The sequence below is a fragment of the Leishmania mexicana genome, chromosome 26 (assembly GCF_000234665.1).
Source record: "Leishmania mexicana MHOM/GT/2001/U1103 complete genome, chromosome 26".
NCBI lineage: Eukaryota > Euglenozoa > Kinetoplastea > Trypanosomatida > Trypanosomatidae > Leishmania > Leishmania mexicana.
Window position 1 is genome coordinate 23,846 of NC_018330.1, and position 15,323 is coordinate 39,168.

At 56.5% G+C, this 15,323-nt stretch overlaps 4 protein-coding genes across 4 annotated transcripts; all 4 read right to left on the minus strand.

Annotated features, from left to right (window-relative positions):
* Positions 1-759: 759 nt before the first annotated feature.
* Positions 760-1,467, minus strand: LMXM_26_0115 (conserved hypothetical protein; the record flags this gene model as incomplete). The annotated part of the gene is made up of 1 exon (XM_003876267.1): positions 760-1,467. One exon carries the CDS (start codon positions 1,465-1,467, stop codon positions 760-762), a length of 708 nt encoding a protein of 235 aa, XP_003876316.1.
* A 1,952-nt stretch (positions 1,468-3,419) lies between these two features.
* On the minus strand, positions 3,420-4,133 carry LMXM_26_0140 (adenine phosphoribosyltransferase; the record flags this gene model as incomplete). Its single annotated transcript, XM_003876268.1, has 1 exon — positions 3,420-4,133. The coding sequence occupies one exon, from the start codon at positions 4,131-4,133 to the stop codon at positions 3,420-3,422; it is 714 nt and encodes a 237-aa protein (XP_003876317.1).
* Positions 4,134-4,899: 766 nt separating this feature from the next.
* On the minus strand, positions 4,900-6,696 carry LMXM_26_0150 (conserved hypothetical protein; the record flags this gene model as incomplete). Its single annotated transcript, XM_003876269.1, has 1 exon — positions 4,900-6,696. The coding sequence occupies one exon, from the start codon at positions 6,694-6,696 to the stop codon at positions 4,900-4,902; it is 1,797 nt and encodes a 598-aa protein (XP_003876318.1).
* A 3,845-nt stretch (positions 6,697-10,541) lies between these two features.
* On the minus strand, positions 10,542-11,414 carry LMXM_26_0160 (nuclear lim interactor-interacting factor-like protein; the record flags this gene model as incomplete). Its single annotated transcript, XM_003876270.1, has 1 exon — positions 10,542-11,414. One exon carries the CDS (start codon positions 11,412-11,414, stop codon positions 10,542-10,544), a length of 873 nt encoding a protein of 290 aa, XP_003876319.1.
* Between the last annotated feature and the right edge of the window lie 3,909 nt (positions 11,415-15,323).

Genomic DNA, 15,323 nt, shown 5'->3' on the forward strand with positions numbered 1-15,323 from the left:
TGACACACGAGGGGAGAGAGGGAGGACGGAGCTCGTCCTACGAGCTCCGCGCCAGTCGATAGGAGGCCACACACGCAGGCACACACACACACATACACACAGGGGGGTATAAAACAAGCAATGTAGCAGGGCGCAGGTGAAGAAAGGCAAGAAGAGGCGTACTGATGGAAACGGAGACGGCTGTGGTGGATGCGGGGGAACGCCTTGAGCCTCGAGGAAGTGTGGGGACCGACGGCAAACGCTGGGGCGAAGGACGGTACGCATCCTTCGACAAGCGCCCAGGTGCGTCATGGTGTAACGTGCGCGTGGGGAGGGACGTGACGGTGATGCAGAGCAAAGTGGCGCTTGAGGGGGGAGATGAGGTGAAGGGCTAAGGAGGGGGAACAGCGGCCGTGCTGGCGCCTTCGCGCTCGTATGTGCGCGCGCGCCTGCGCACCATCGGAGAGGGCCAGTGCTTTGTGCCCACGGTGCGCGAAACACGGACAGCATCCAGCTGCGTCGCCGGCGTTGTTTCTGTGAAGTGTGCAGTACAGGCGCATACGACCAGGCAGTCCTCTGCTGTCGCCCCATGTCCCACCCCCACACACCCCTCATACACACACGTAAGACCATCACTGCGGTGGGGGGGGGAGGGAAGGAGCTGAGCACGGGAGGGAAACAGGGGAGCAGCCAAGAGAAAGGAGACAACGCAAGCACCACGCACCACGTCCGAATCGCTCCAGAACGGCGGCCGCACATGCGCACGCAGCTGCCGAGCCGCTACTTTCCCACTGCGGCGCGCGGTGGCAGGTTCTGGAAAAACTTTCTCGCCAGGCTAAAGTCCTTTCGAGTGCGGAAGAACAGAGAGCTGTAGATGAGCGTGAAGAAGACGCCGCCGACAAACCCCCAGTTGCGCAGCTCGATGTCGCCGGCCCGCCGCCGCTCGACCAGCCTCGGCGAAACGTACTCGTCGTAGGTGCACTTCAGCAGGTACGGCACGCCGGCCCACATGATGGGCACGCGCTTCAGGTACGGGATGTAGGACCCGCGCATCATCAGCGACAGCGTCGCGTAGCCGGCGTAGGCGCCGTTACTCGTGGCGTTGCAGTCGAACGGCGAGTTTGTCTTCGTACGGCTCACCTGCGCAGCAAACACGTAGGCGAAGCTGGAGAACAGCCCGGCACCAACGTACACGGCCGTCGCGTGCCGCCACCCCAGCACCTCGGTCAGCGGCTTCGCCACCGCCCACGCCATGACGCAGTTGACGACGCAGTCCGTGCCGTTGGTCACGTACAGGCACGACAGCGGGTTCGGGTAGAAGGCGTTGCTCCGCGTCAGGAACACGTCACGCATCACCATCGGCTTCGAGCTGCGCAGCATCACCGGGTTCGCCGCGTAGCTGTTGGAGTGGTACAGTATGAAGAGCGTCTGGTCCGTGGTGAGCGCCATCGCCATGATGGAGCCGGCGATCTCCGCGTACGATGGCATGTCTAGAGCGCGCACTGCTTAACGTGTCTATGTGTCTGTGTGTCTCTGTGTGTGTGTGTGTGTGTGTGTGTGTGTGTGTGTGTGCGTGTCTGTCGCTTGCTTACTTGTCCCTGACCTGTCGCCAAAGCAGACGAAAGACGGTGTGCGGCAGCATGAAAAGAGAAGAGGAGGGGAGGCAGGGTGCCCGGATGAGTGCAGGCAGCGCGCCTCCATCGAGGAGGGGTGTGGCGCAGGCGGGACGGCATCGCAGCGGCGTCGCTGTCACGCCGCACAGTCGCCTGTACGCGGGCCGAAAGAAGAACAAGGAAGATCGGAGAGGCGGGTAAGAGGGGCAAAAAGGCGGATGGCGCGCACAGGTACTCGCAAGAAAGTGCACACCGGCACTCACGCTCCCGGGTCGGATGGCATTCACACTTTGATGGAGACACGGTGGCGTATCGCAGGGGGAACGGGAGAGGAGAGGCGAGCAGCGCACCGAAGATGCAGCCACGCGCCTCGATCACCAGCCCGTGCGTCGGCCCCTGTGCGCACATCGAGCGATACCAGCCCGAAAGGAAGTGCAGCACGCTGTTAAAACAGCGCAGCACTCTCTGTGGTGCTGCTCACGTCGTACAGGCGCGGGCTCCCCATCAGCGCCGCGTCTACCAGCACCTTCGACAGCGCGTGCAGAGGGTTCAGCACACATTGGTGCGGACCCACCTCTATGAGGCTACCTTACGAGGCATGGCGCTGCACCGATCCCGCGGAGACGCGCAAAAAAAAAAACGAAAACGCAGCAGTCGGAAGACGGAGAGGTGATGGTGCAGCGAAAGGGGGAGGGGGGAAGCCAACGCTGCCCCGTGCAGCGAGCAGGGAGAGCCAGAAGGAGCACAGAAGAGGGATGGCCGAGAGGTGAGAGAGTGGAGGAGTCGTAGGGGAAGAGGGCGATGGAGACGTGCACACGGGGGAGGGTGAGGGAGCAGCGCACGCACAACAAAAAGGCACGGGAAGGGGTACACACGGGCACTGCGGCACATTCGACCCCATTGCACACGCAGAGTCGGCCCCCCGCCAACGAAGAGATCGCACGGCCTCCGTGTCACAGTATTGCCGCCCTTGCATCGTTCTTTTTTTCTTCAGCCGCACTTCATGATGGGCGTCTGTCTGCGCCGCAGCTGTCAACTGACTACGGGGTAGAAGCGTGTTGTGGTCCACCGCCACCTTCACAAGCGGCGCACTCACGCCGTCCAAGGGGAGCGAAATCAACGACACACATACACGCAAGCATGAACGCCTCTGTGCACGTAACCAAACGAGAAAAAAGAGAGCACTGGAAGCCGATGGCTTAAGGGTAGCGCCTACGTCGTGTAGTGTGCACTTCGCTCTCTCGTGTAACGGGCGCCCTTTTGCGCGCTCTCATGCTGGACTCCTCCGGGGAGAGGGAAGAGGGAAGGGGGGAGGAGGCGCCCAGAGGAATAAAGGCAGTTATACGGTACGATGTCCTTAGAGACGCACACACGCACACCATCCATCAGCTACCGCTCGGCTTCTGCCTCCGCGAGTCTATACATCATTTGCTTCTCTGCTGCGCGTGTGTGCGCGTCTGCGGCGTGCCGTCCTCCTCTTCGCTACACCTCAGCCTTCGCCTGCACCCAGAAACGGATGAACGCGGCGACCGGGGGGCGGGGGAGGGGAGCGGTGAGCCCACCAACGCAGCAAGCACCCTGCCACACAGCGATAAGCAGAGAATGACGCACACCCAACTCAGAGACATGCGAGCCGAAAGATGGTATTTTTTGCGCGACTTTTTTGTGGTGGGAAACGGCCGTCAGTACTGCTCCTTCAGAGCGTCGGTTGCGACTTTTAAAAGCAACGTTGCTGGAGGAGGTGACGTCATATCTGACGGCATCGTCAACGGTAGCGATGCTGGCGGAAAGAGGAAGCAGAGGAGGACTGAAGGAGTTCATCACACGTTAGTGCGGGTGCTGGGCCAGGACATCACCGCAGCTCAAAACACGAGGACCCGTGTAGTTCTTCGAGTCCCCACAGTTCTCCTCCGTCAGCGCGTCCTCCGAAAGAAGAGTGACAAACTTAACATCCTTGTAGCGGCTGTTAGCAGTCGAGTGGATCTTCTCTGCCCCCCTCAGGAAAGGAATGCTCAAAATCGAGAGCATCTCAACAACAGTTGCTCCGCTTGCCTCCACCAGTTGCAAACCCGACAGTGCGGTCCCACCTGTTGCCAGAACATCATCGATTAGTACCACACGCGAGCCCTTGCCGATGCTGCCGTAGCGGATCGTCATCACCTCCGGCGCGGCCTCCTTGTACTCTTTTTCGTACGGCTCGCTGCGGATAAGGAGACCGGCATTCTTGTCGGCCTTGCGCATGAGCACGAACGGGATCCCAAGCTCCACGGCGATCATGGGGCCAAAGAGGAACCCGCGAGCATCGAAGCCGAGAATATGCGTCGGGGCTGGCGACATCACTTGGTAGCGTTCCACAAGGAAGTCACGAATTGCTTTCAATGTCTCCGGAAACTCTGTGATGCTGCTGACATCGGCGAATCGGGGGACATTGCGCGGGGAGAAGACTGGCGAGTACCAGCGGTAGCTCTTCTTCAGCAGTTGCGAGAGGGCGTGGGAATCCTCTAGCAGGAAAGAGTTGGGGCTGATTTCCTTGAAGGACATGATGGAAGGGCACAATTAAGTAGACAGGAGCGTGAAGAACGTGCGAGTTAGCGAGAGTGACAGGTGCTATCAAACCGTTTTCGCCGTCGGGGTTAAGGATACAAGAGACGTACACAAGCGTGGCTGGGTATACGTGTGTGTGTGGAGCCTGCGAATGTGTTTGTTGACCGATGGCCCGTGCAGTACACCATAAATCGTTATCCCATGATAAAGGCAAACCGAGAGAGGGAGACGCGGAGAAAAGCACATGAGAGGAGGCGGGATGAGGACGGAAGCAAACAACCCTCAGCATACTTTAGAACCCGCTAAGGCCTCCGCCCAAACACATCCCGGCACAGCAAAGACGGGTACGTACGAAGTCTGTGATGCGCCAAGCGGGAACGGATGCAACTCTGTGGTGCCTTGGGTAACGGAGAGGAGAGACCACAGACCTAGAGGATGCCCATTGACTCTGCTGTGTTCGGCGAAAGGCCCTGTCTTGCAGTTAAAGTGCGTTTGTGTATGGTGATCTTTGAACAAAGAAAAACAGTTAAGATTGCAGTGTGCATGGTACGCACTTGCCTGTGTCGGAAACAGCGGTTTTCCTTCCTAGTGCCCTCTATGCATGAGCCTCCTCCTCCCTTGGTGCGTCCCGAGAGCACTCCTACACACCAGAGAGGAAAGGCAACGTCTATGTTCGTTGCCGTCGGGACGGGCGAACAGGAGGTTGGGTGTGCCTGCCTGAGCTGCTGCAGGCGCTGGCGGCATCCATGCTGGCACAAGCTTGCTACTCACCGGCTGGGGATGCCGTTGGAAGCATCGAGAGTGAGTTCGCACGGAGGCGTTCCATGCGCGCCCGCTCGAGCACACAGACAGCGGCAATATCCTCCGCACCGACGTCGCGGCGTCCGTGACTCGCCGCGTGTGACCGCATGAGCGCCATCGCAACTGAAAAGGAATTGTTGTGTAGCAGTGGATCTCGGTTATTCCACCCTGGCAAGTTTCTGGACATCTCGAAAAGCGCGCGTGACGCCCTGTCCGATAATGTGTCGTCCACCGGCGACGGTGCGTCAAGGCAGCGGACAGCGTCGAGATAATCTCGCACCGCAGCGCTGCCTACCTGGTGCGTCTGGGCAGCCTCCTGAGGGGGTAACCTCTGGTCAGGGCTCCAGCGTAGACTCATGGCAAAACGAAAAAGCGGGTGCACGGCTTCTGGTGCATCTCTGCCGTCCACCGCCAGCGTGGAGACGTCGACTGGCAGTTCCAATGTCTGATAAGGGTACTCGAGCAACAGTTGCTGCTTGTGAATCAGCGCAAACATCCCCTCGTACCACGCCTCATCGCGTGAGTCTAGCGACGCGCAGTCTATCGTGACGTGCGTGCCGTTGGCTACCTGCAACACACCCGTCTCAAGATAATTAAGCTCGTTGTTGTACTTTGGGGTGACACGGCCGTGCGGAAGCGCCCGCAGTACCTCGCCTGTGAGTAGAATCTCTGCCACAGGCACGATCTCACGCAGCTGCGCCGACCACTCCGCTGCAACCAGCTGAGGAGAACTGATCAGCAGTGGGAGGTCGCCGACAGGCATCGATGCGCTGTGCATGATCACTCTTGCGCACAGATGAAGAAGCAAGTACTCTGCTGTCAGGGCGTCACCTTTGGTCAGTGTGCCTGTAAGGTATGCTATGGCGTTTGTGCGGGCTTCTGTCATGGGCGACGCGATGAGCGGCGGAGTCGCTATGTGGTGTCGCACCTGAAGGGAGCTCACCGGTGTGTAGGAGAGGCAGAGGAGTCTGCTTACAAGGCCTCTTGACAATTCTGTGGCATTCCATGCACTAAAGCGCTCGAAGTCGTCAACGGCGTTCACCTGGAGTTGGTCGTCGGGGAAGTGCTGGTAACCATAGAAATCCATCACATCATTAATGCGAAACGGATTCTGACGTGCACCATCCTCGGCCGGGAGCAGCGCCGTGACGACACACGCACCTTGAAGCTGGTGGCTGCACGAAGGATGTGGGAAGTTCAAAGACGGGCCAAAGGCGGACAAATGTGATGACTGTGTCGTTGCAGTAACGGTGTCGCTCTCGCTGGTCGTGTGCCTGACGCACTTCCGGATGCGCTCTTCCTCGGTGCTGCTCGTCGGAACCCCCGTCGGGGCGTCCTCGTCGCGGTCGATGCGCTTACGGAGGGTACCCCCGTGAGCGGCACCGGAGGTGCGCGATGGTTCATCCGCGGCGTAAAAGTGCAGGTTGCCGGGGACAGGGATCACGTATAGCGAAACCGCGTCCATGTACTGCACCTCATCCCCGTCCGCCGCCTCCAGTGCGCCACTGGACGAGAAGAAGTTCTGGCGAGACGCACAGAACAGATGAAGCTCGGGCTGCACCTCCTGAATCATGCCGCGGCAACGGCAGAGCTTGCCGATCGAATGGGCTAGCTGCGTCGGCGGGAACACATCGATTGCCGTGCCCCGGCACTCTGGCGACTGCAGGTACTTGTGGACGTAGCGAACAGCCTCGGCAATGGAGCCGCTGGTGGTGCTGAGCTCGCGCAGGAGCGCCTCCATGTCCTGTTGTGCTGCCATCGCTTCCGTAACAACACGGAGGGACCTCAAGAGCGAGGGTGAGGAAAGAGGGGAGCAAAGGACAGCTGTCCGCCGTGCGCTGCAGCCGAGCCGTCGCGGAATCGCTCGTTTGTTGGCGCACTGACAAATGTGTCTCTATTGAGTATTGCAGCGACGAGAACGCACAGCGGACCACGGAGAGACACTCGAGGGGAGGAACACTTTTATAGGTGAGGAAGACACACAGATACGTAAATATATATATATGAATAGAAGTATGAATAGAAAAAGCACAGAGAGCGGCGCACTCATATACGCGATAAAAGGGTCGCGGAGACGTAGGTGGTGGGAGGGGGGATTAATGGACGCTCGGGAGGGTGAGGCACCATCATGCCGCTGGTGAGACACACGGAAGAGAGAAAGTGCTGAGGAGGAGAGGGGGTGGTGGAGCGCCTGCGCATGGCTGAGCAATTCACTTAGAGTGCGTGACTGTAGAGGAGGGACGCTCTTTGCGGCGTCCATAAACGACAGTGCCGCCTCTTGCAGTGTGTTGACTAGTTTCTGCTCCCTTTTGTACAACGCCCCCGTCACCGCCTGCCGTACGTGAGCCTCTGCAGCGGAATCAGGGTACTCATGAAGAGGCGCTGATGCAGATGTCAGGGAGTAAGGCTAACCAGCATCCAAGCCTCTCGCCAATGTGCACGCGCCGCTCTATATGCTTGTTTTTGTTGTTGCCGTGCATCTACTCTCCTGCGTAAACCTACCTGCGCCGAGCGGATGCAGATGGCGACCATAGAGAGAGAGGCAGAGGCCACAAAAGCCGCTTACCCAGAGAAAAGTCATCGCCTGAGCAAAGGTGTTGCACATGGCACATATGATACACTGGTGGAGAAGGGGGGGGGAACATATAAAGACCGAATCCGAAGCAACACGAGAGGTGGGGCACAGAGACGGAGAACCGAATAAACGACACATAAAAGTGAAGCAACCGAAGGAAAAAGAAAGATGGCGCACTTTCGCACACAAGCGACCACAAAAACAGACAGGCATGCACGCATGTGCACCAACGGCTGAATGTGGGTGGATAGCCGGAAATGCAGACAGACGTTATCGGCAAACATGCCTATGCATGTGCAAATGCGGAGGTAGAATGCCGAAGAGTCAACCAAACAGAGAGAAAACACACATGCACTATGAAGCCAGAAAAGAAAACGAGACCACAGCAACGAGAGTCGCCAGGAGCACGCACCGGAAAGCAGAACAACGTCACCTACAGTAGTCGTTCACCTTCCTTGCAGACGCATGGGCAACGGCAGCAAGGCAGAGAACAGAGGAAAGCACAGAGAGAGAAGCTTCTGGAGAGAGACCGTCGGCCCACTGCGCATCTGATGAGGTCGTTGGCCACAAGCACGAATACATACATACGTGACGACAGAATGAGAATCGAGCCCGGCTGGATGTCGGGAAGAGCACACACAAAAAGAACAACACAAAAGGAAAATGTACAATGTTCAACCGAGATTACGTCAGCCGAAACTACACAGCGCCACGCGAGGAAGCACACAACAAGACAGAAATGACAACCGAAACACGCATACGTAAAAGGACAAAAGCACCCAGGTTTAGGTTATAGAAGAGACCAAGGAAATTCGCGCTGTTTGCCCCGTCATTTTCCGTATATCCGTTCTGCAATAGAGCAGGCGTCAAACTTCACTCTACCCGTCCACCCCTCTCCGGCCTGCGACAGACCGGCACCGTGTGTGGCTGTGGCCCCATGCAGCCGTCGACACACGCGCGGTACAGCAGTGCGCCGACTCGATCACCGTAGCACCGCCTCGGCCTCATACTCTGCCCACCCACACCTCGGCCCCGCAGGCCGCCTCACAGCCGCTCGCATCACGCCCGGTCGCCACCTCGTGCACACCCTCTCGCGGCGGCTCAGCAGCCCCACACCAGTGTGGGCCGTGTGACGGTCGGGGGGTGAGGTACCCACGCGCCGCGCTCACACTTTGCCTATTCATATGGATGCCACAGACGCCTGGCCACGGTCGCGAGTCGCGCCGACGCGGCCCCGCCAAGAGCCCCACCGCCGACGTCAGCAGCCATACATCGCTCTGGCATCCCCGCGTAGGTGGGTGCCTGACCCTGGCACCACCAGCAGGGAGGGGGAGGGGCTCGGCACTGGCAGGGAGAGGGGCAGGGGGTCGCGGGCTGATTGGCTTCACCCGCACAGAGAGCGGGAGTACCGGGCCCTGTTGACATCGTCCCCTCAAAGGGGTGCTGTCGACTCCCCGTCACGTCGTAAAGGACAAAAGCCACCACGAGAAAAGAAAAGATGGCGGTGAGGTGAACGAGAAAACGGGCGCGCCGGCACACGGGTGAGAGGGGGGTGGGGGTCGGGTGAGCAGGAAGCCGTGAATTCCGAAAAAGAAACACAAGAAGGGGGCGGCAACCGGAAGGAAACCACAACAACCAATACGAGATATTCACGGAGAAGAGCTCGGGAAGAACACAGAGCGAAACAACGCGTTTTTGTGCATCAAAAAGTGCACCTCCTGATGTCTACGTGTGCGCCGTTTCCGATTAGCGACGTTAGTTGAGGAGGGTTTTGCGTGACGCGCAATGAGCATGAGGCGGAAGATGAAGAGAAGAGGCTCCTGAATCGAAAAGAACGCTGTCGCTGGTTCAATGAAACAAAGACGTTTGTCTGTTGTTGTTTGTATGTGTGAGTGGTGCTTTTGGTGTGTGCGTGTGTGTGCAAGTGTATACATGTGCGCGCATGCGTTCATGTGCATCTATCACTTCCGGTGCTGCCACCCCCTTGCGCAAAGCACGAGGAAATAGAAGAGAGCAGATAGGGGAGGATGGAGCTCGGCAAGGAAGGCGCGATGAGCAAGCGAGCAGAAGCGGAGGAGACGTAAATGCCATTTGAAGGGGAGGAGCTGAGTACGGCTTCCGTCTCGCCTCTCGCTTCTGCGAAACGACCGATAGACATACACACGTGCATACGGGAGGCGGAAAAGGAAATCGGTACGACGCAGAACATACAAAGTAAAGGAAGAAGGCAACGCAGAGAGACGACACGCACGAGTAAAGACACAAAAAGAGAAGGTTGTGAAGCGACTTGGACATTCGCTCGCCCCCGCAGCTTAGCGCTCACATACACACTGCCTAGGCGCTCAACGTCGAAAAACGTGAGAGAGGAGGGGGGCATGCAAAGTGGCACCTTCACACACCGCATCTAGCCGATCGAGTATTAGGCGATAGAGGGAAAAGAAAAACAGAAAAGACGATCAACGTCTGCGTCTTCCTCGCGCGCGCGCACGCACTCAGATGTGCACACGAGCGAAGCCACAGACATCAACGACACATGACATCAAGCCGTGTAAACTACGTTCTACAATACCAGCAAGAAGCACCGCATACGCAACGAGCGAACAAGTGAGGGGCGTCGGCACACGTGCATAGAGAGGAGACAAGCTCCCATTAGTGACACAGAGCGCCTTATATACATGCAGCCAGGGATGGAACAGCGGCGCTCTGAAAAAAAAAGAGAAAAGGCAATGCAGAGCTCGGCGGGCTCCCGTTGCTGTTAATTTCAGCGCCGAGCAGGCAGAAAGTATAAATCACACGCACGCCACAGTCACGTGGGGAGCAGGGAGGATGAAAAGGAAAAAGAGGCCGCTTCCAAAAGACGGGCGCGCTGCACGCCAAAACGAGCACTCCTACGAAGTGTATCACAAAGAGAGAAAAATGGCACGTATGGACATAGAGAAGAGCATCGGCAATGTTGCAGACACGGAACGGTGATGGAAGAGTGTGAGCGACGGGCGGAGAACGCACGCATAGAAGCCATCGAATGTACCTCACAGGTAGTCGCAACCTCTCGCGTTGTACGGATCAAGCTCGCTGTACACCGAGTCGCACATCGCGAGTCTGTCAAGGAGCGGGAGCAGTAAGAACAGCTCGCGGTCTTTCGGGTCGTTGATCCACGTCTTGATTGGAATGGCGTTACGCTGCTGAAACGAGTAGGCGGCTGGGCTGTTGTCGAGAATGACAACTCTACGAAGATCGCGACCGAGTTGGTGGAGATCCTTGACGTAAGAGCGGTCGCAGAGAGTACAGTGCTCACGGAATAGGCGCAAGTTGCCCAGGATACCCTGCGTATCAATTTCGTCCATGAGTTTGTCACAGTAAGCCCGCATGCTAGCAGTGAAGACGACTATTTCGAAACGACGACTGACAAAGCGCAAAAAATCTTCCAGGTAGGGCCGGTACTTGACGCTGACTGTGTACGTCTTCCCTTCAGATGGCACGAGCAGCACCTTGTCGTACACGACATCCGAACTTGGCTGAAACGTGGAGTGCACCAGCGTCTCATCCACGTCCAGTACTAACGTCACCTTCGGCACGGAGGCAAAGGGCAGAGGCGGCAGCAGCGGCCTGATCTCAGCTTCTTGAACTAAGCACGGCGAGCAGTTCGTAGGCGACTTACGAAGCAAATCGAGGCGCGTGATCGTGGTCCCATTTCGGCGGTTCATCGGAATAATGTTTCGGGTTGTCGAGTCAGGTACCACGTCGACCTGCTGCACCTGCGTCACAATGTTCTGTTGGGGAGAGGCATTGACACTATTTTGACTGGGTAAATTGCCACCGCTGCTACTACGCTGGAACTTCTCACGATACTGCTTGAAGAAGTTGATCGCCTCCTGCGTCGTCGGTTTGTGAGCCGAAGACATCTTTGTAAGAAGGGAAAGGTGCGGTGTGCAGGAGAGAACGTGTGAACACAGACACACAGAAGTGCGCCGCAAGAAGAATACGCACGAAAATCGAGCCACGGCTCGTGGCACGACTGATGCAGAACCGCCTCAATCTAAAGGTGCCGCAATGAGGCGTGTGACGATGCGGCTGGCGGGCCTAGCAGGCCACCGTGTAGGAGGAGGGTATAGAGGGTGTGCAGGAGCCGCGACGCAATACAGCAGTCGATCACACGAATATGACAACGAAGAAAGGTTCCGGTCCGCAGAAAGCGGGGAAGTGTGGCCGGAGAGAGAGACAAGAACAATGAGGGAGAGAGAGGGAGGGGGGAGAGAACAGGACAAGAGCAACAGAGAAAAGAGGAGAAGGAGGGCACGGTGACAACACGCTGAGACAGAGGAACAGGGAAAAGAGAGGGGGAGGGTAAGCTCCGCACACACACACACACACGCACGCACAAGAAGAGAGAAAGAGAGACCGAGCAAAGCAGGAAGAGATTGAGACAATGTCGGTGACACGATCGAGCACCCCAGCACAAAAATCGATGGCGAAGATGCGACTAGTGGGCCGTAAAGGTATCCAGGGAAGTGAAATGGGAAGCGGAACAGGTGTGCCGTGGACGAGCAGGTGATCAGCTCGGTGCGTAACGCCTCCACGACCGAGGTTCGAAAAACGCTGCAGAATATAAAGAGAGAGATAAATTGTCCTGACCTGTCTTATAGCGCTTGCTCACCTACACGCACCACTCACTGCAACACCACCGCCACGCCTTTCAAGTGCAGAAGGAGAAACGAGAGAAAAAAGGCGCCCAGATATTCGTGACGGTACGGCGGCAGAAAAGAGATGAAGCGAATGCACAGAGAGCGGCGTTATAAAGATGCACTAGGAAGCAGAGAAAGAGGTGGGAAGCAAGCACACACGCACACAGAGGACAAGAATGGAAAAAGTGGAGGAGGGGAGGGAGCGGTGCCGTTGCAGCGCTTTATGGCAGTCGTTAGTTCCAAGTAGGACAGACAATCGGAGACACTTACAGAAACGAAGGGGGAGGAGGGTGGAAGAGTGGGTATGAGCGGGGGAGGAAGGGAGGAGGAGTGTAGACGAAGACAGGGAGAGAAGTTAGCAATAAAACACCAGCGGAGTTTTTCGTTAGTGTGCGTGTGTGTGTGTGTGTGTATGTGCCACGCGGCGCAGCGAGACACAAAAGGAGAGGCACAGGAAACGCGCGCGCGTCGATGACTTTTTTTGTGCCGCCAAAGAAGACACAGATAAAAGAAGAGGAAAACGATGACCCTGTATATATATATATATGTCTGTCTCTCCGTCTTAAGGGGGTAAGGTGTCGAATAAGTTCGTGCGCAACTTGCGCGGGAGCGTAGGATGCGCCGATGATGAGGTGTATAGAGAGAGAAAAGAGATACAAAGAAGCTGTCAAAGGGAGTAGAAGCGGGAGCAGGGGGAAAGAAGGGAAAACACAACCGTCTCCGTATGCACGTGCGGGTTTGCGGTGGTCTGTGGGCGTCCACGGAGAAGCGAAACTAACACCAAATCAGCGAAGCAAATACAAAGAAAAAGCGGAGGAGGAAACAGCGTATGGGGAGCCAGTGAGGACGACCGGAGAAGAAAGGTAATACGGAGTGGGAAGAGAGAGAAGTCACGGGCACACAATCCGGCGACGAGCGGTCACGAAAGAAAAAAAACGAAAGTTGGTAGCAGAGCTGTGATGACACAAGGAACTAAAATGGAAAAAAAACGCAGAAAAGGGCAAGAGTAACGCCAAGAGGAAAATAACCCACGATACGAGGTCAGGTGAAAGAAAACAAAAAACGATGGGCAGGAGAGAAGAGGTGCGTAACACGAAGGTCTCGAGATGATTCCTGGGGAAGCGAAAGGCACTAAGGTGCGTCCTTGCTGTGAGGTATATTCGCTCTGCGATTTCCAAAGTATATATCTTTTTTTTTCTTAGCTACGCGGTTATATATGTTTGCGTGGGTTTGGTTTTGTTTTGCATGTACTCCCGCTTTCTGTGTATGCGTACCTGTGCGCGATGTGTGGGCCCTTGTATCCTTGTCCAAAACTCCGTTTTCGGGGGGAGGTGACAGGGGATGGAAAGAGGCTCAAGGGGCAGCAGCTGTTGTGGAGAGAGGTGAAGCAACAAGGCTGTGAGCACATCGCAGTCTCAGAACGAAAGAAAACAATTACAATCTAAGGACGCGAGCGCTTCCTCAGAGACTCTTCAGCTGAAATAGAGAGAAAGGGGGAGACGAGAGAAGGGTGAGCGAGAGGTTTGCGGGAAGAGAGGCAGCTTCCCATGGCAAGGGAAGGCATCCACAGCCTCCACCCCATTTTGAGTGATACCGTTTCTCGTGGGTGTCCGCGAAGATATCCTCCGGGGTTTTCGCGTACTGGGTTTCCTTGTTGTTTGTGTTCTGGGAAAGTAAGCAATTGGTTGGTTAGATGCTTGCCACCAACGCGAGGAGGGCGAGGTGTAGTGGGGAGGGCAAACGCAGAGAGAAACAAATTCGCCAAGGGAAGCAGAGCGAGTCCTGCGGACTTGTAGACAGAGAAGAGGGGACAGCAGTAGTGCAGCAGAGACATTTCTTTCACCGCACAACACGTTCCTCTTACGAGGGGACTATGCCATTTTGTGTGTCCTCATACGCCAATCGTCATGACCTTTTTTGGAAAATTCGCTGCTCAGCCTCGCACAAAGGATACGGAGAGGAAAAAACCGCTATTACTCGTAGGCGATGCCCCTCAGTGCATTCCGCATTTACCCAGCGTCGAGTCCCTCGCTCCGCGTCGTGCTTCACGAGACGCAAAGACAGGTCGTCTGGTGACCATATCACGTGTGACGGGCACATTGCAAGCACAGGAAAATAAAACGAAAAAAGAGCTGCAGAGAGGGGACAGGTAGCGAGATCCTTGGCGGTGCTGTCCGCTGAGGCACGTAAAGAAGGATGGAAAACTGTTGTGAGCGGAGGGAGTGAGGGGTGCATGGGTGGGGCAGCGTGTTGGCGAATGTACACAGCGTACACCGGCATGCACACGGAGAAAAGAAGTGGAGACGAAACTACAAGAGGCAGACGCCCGCCCACCACTGTAAAAGGGGACGCCCCGCTAAAAGTGACCATCGAATTCTTCGGTACAGTGCAGATGCCCACTTCACGCCAGAAGAATGAAAAGGGGAGCGAAGCAGTGATCTTGGGGAAGAGAGAAGGGAAGAGGGCAGCTTCCGCGAGAGTCAGGGAAGAAACAGAGGGGCAGTGAGAGGACGGCGATTGGCGAAATGGTAGAGGGCAGAGGAAAAGAAACAAGAAATATGTATATATATATATGCACAGATTATAGGACGACGGAGTATGGAGGGGAGGGAAATGTCGAAGATGTGGAGCCCAGTACACAGGGTGAAGCGCAACAGAACCAAAACGCGCAAGAAGTGCGGAAGGAGTCCGCATACACATGCCCTGGGATGCGTCGGTTTGCGAATACGAACAAACAAAACGCGGAGAAAAGAGAAGAGCGGTGAAGCGTCCCCTCGCGCCCCTCCGTGCCTCTCCCGCCCACTTTGGCAACGTCTTGCCTGTGTTGGTCTCACTTCACCGCATTGGAGGTGAGTTGTGAAAAGACGGCACAACTTATCGAAGAGGGAAAAGGTGGGAAGGGAGGGAAGGGATGGGAGGGCAACAAAAGACAGGATGCTCGTGTAAGGGTCGAAGAACACAGGTTTTCGCTTTCTGCTATACGCCTCGCCACTGCATGTATACGCGCTGCATCCGACATACAGAACTGAACAAACCTCTACGCCCGGGTGGGGGATGGGGCGTCTTTCTCTTCAGAAACAAACACAGACGCAAAGTGCGCTTGAAAATTCGTCGGAGCCGCTCTTGTAA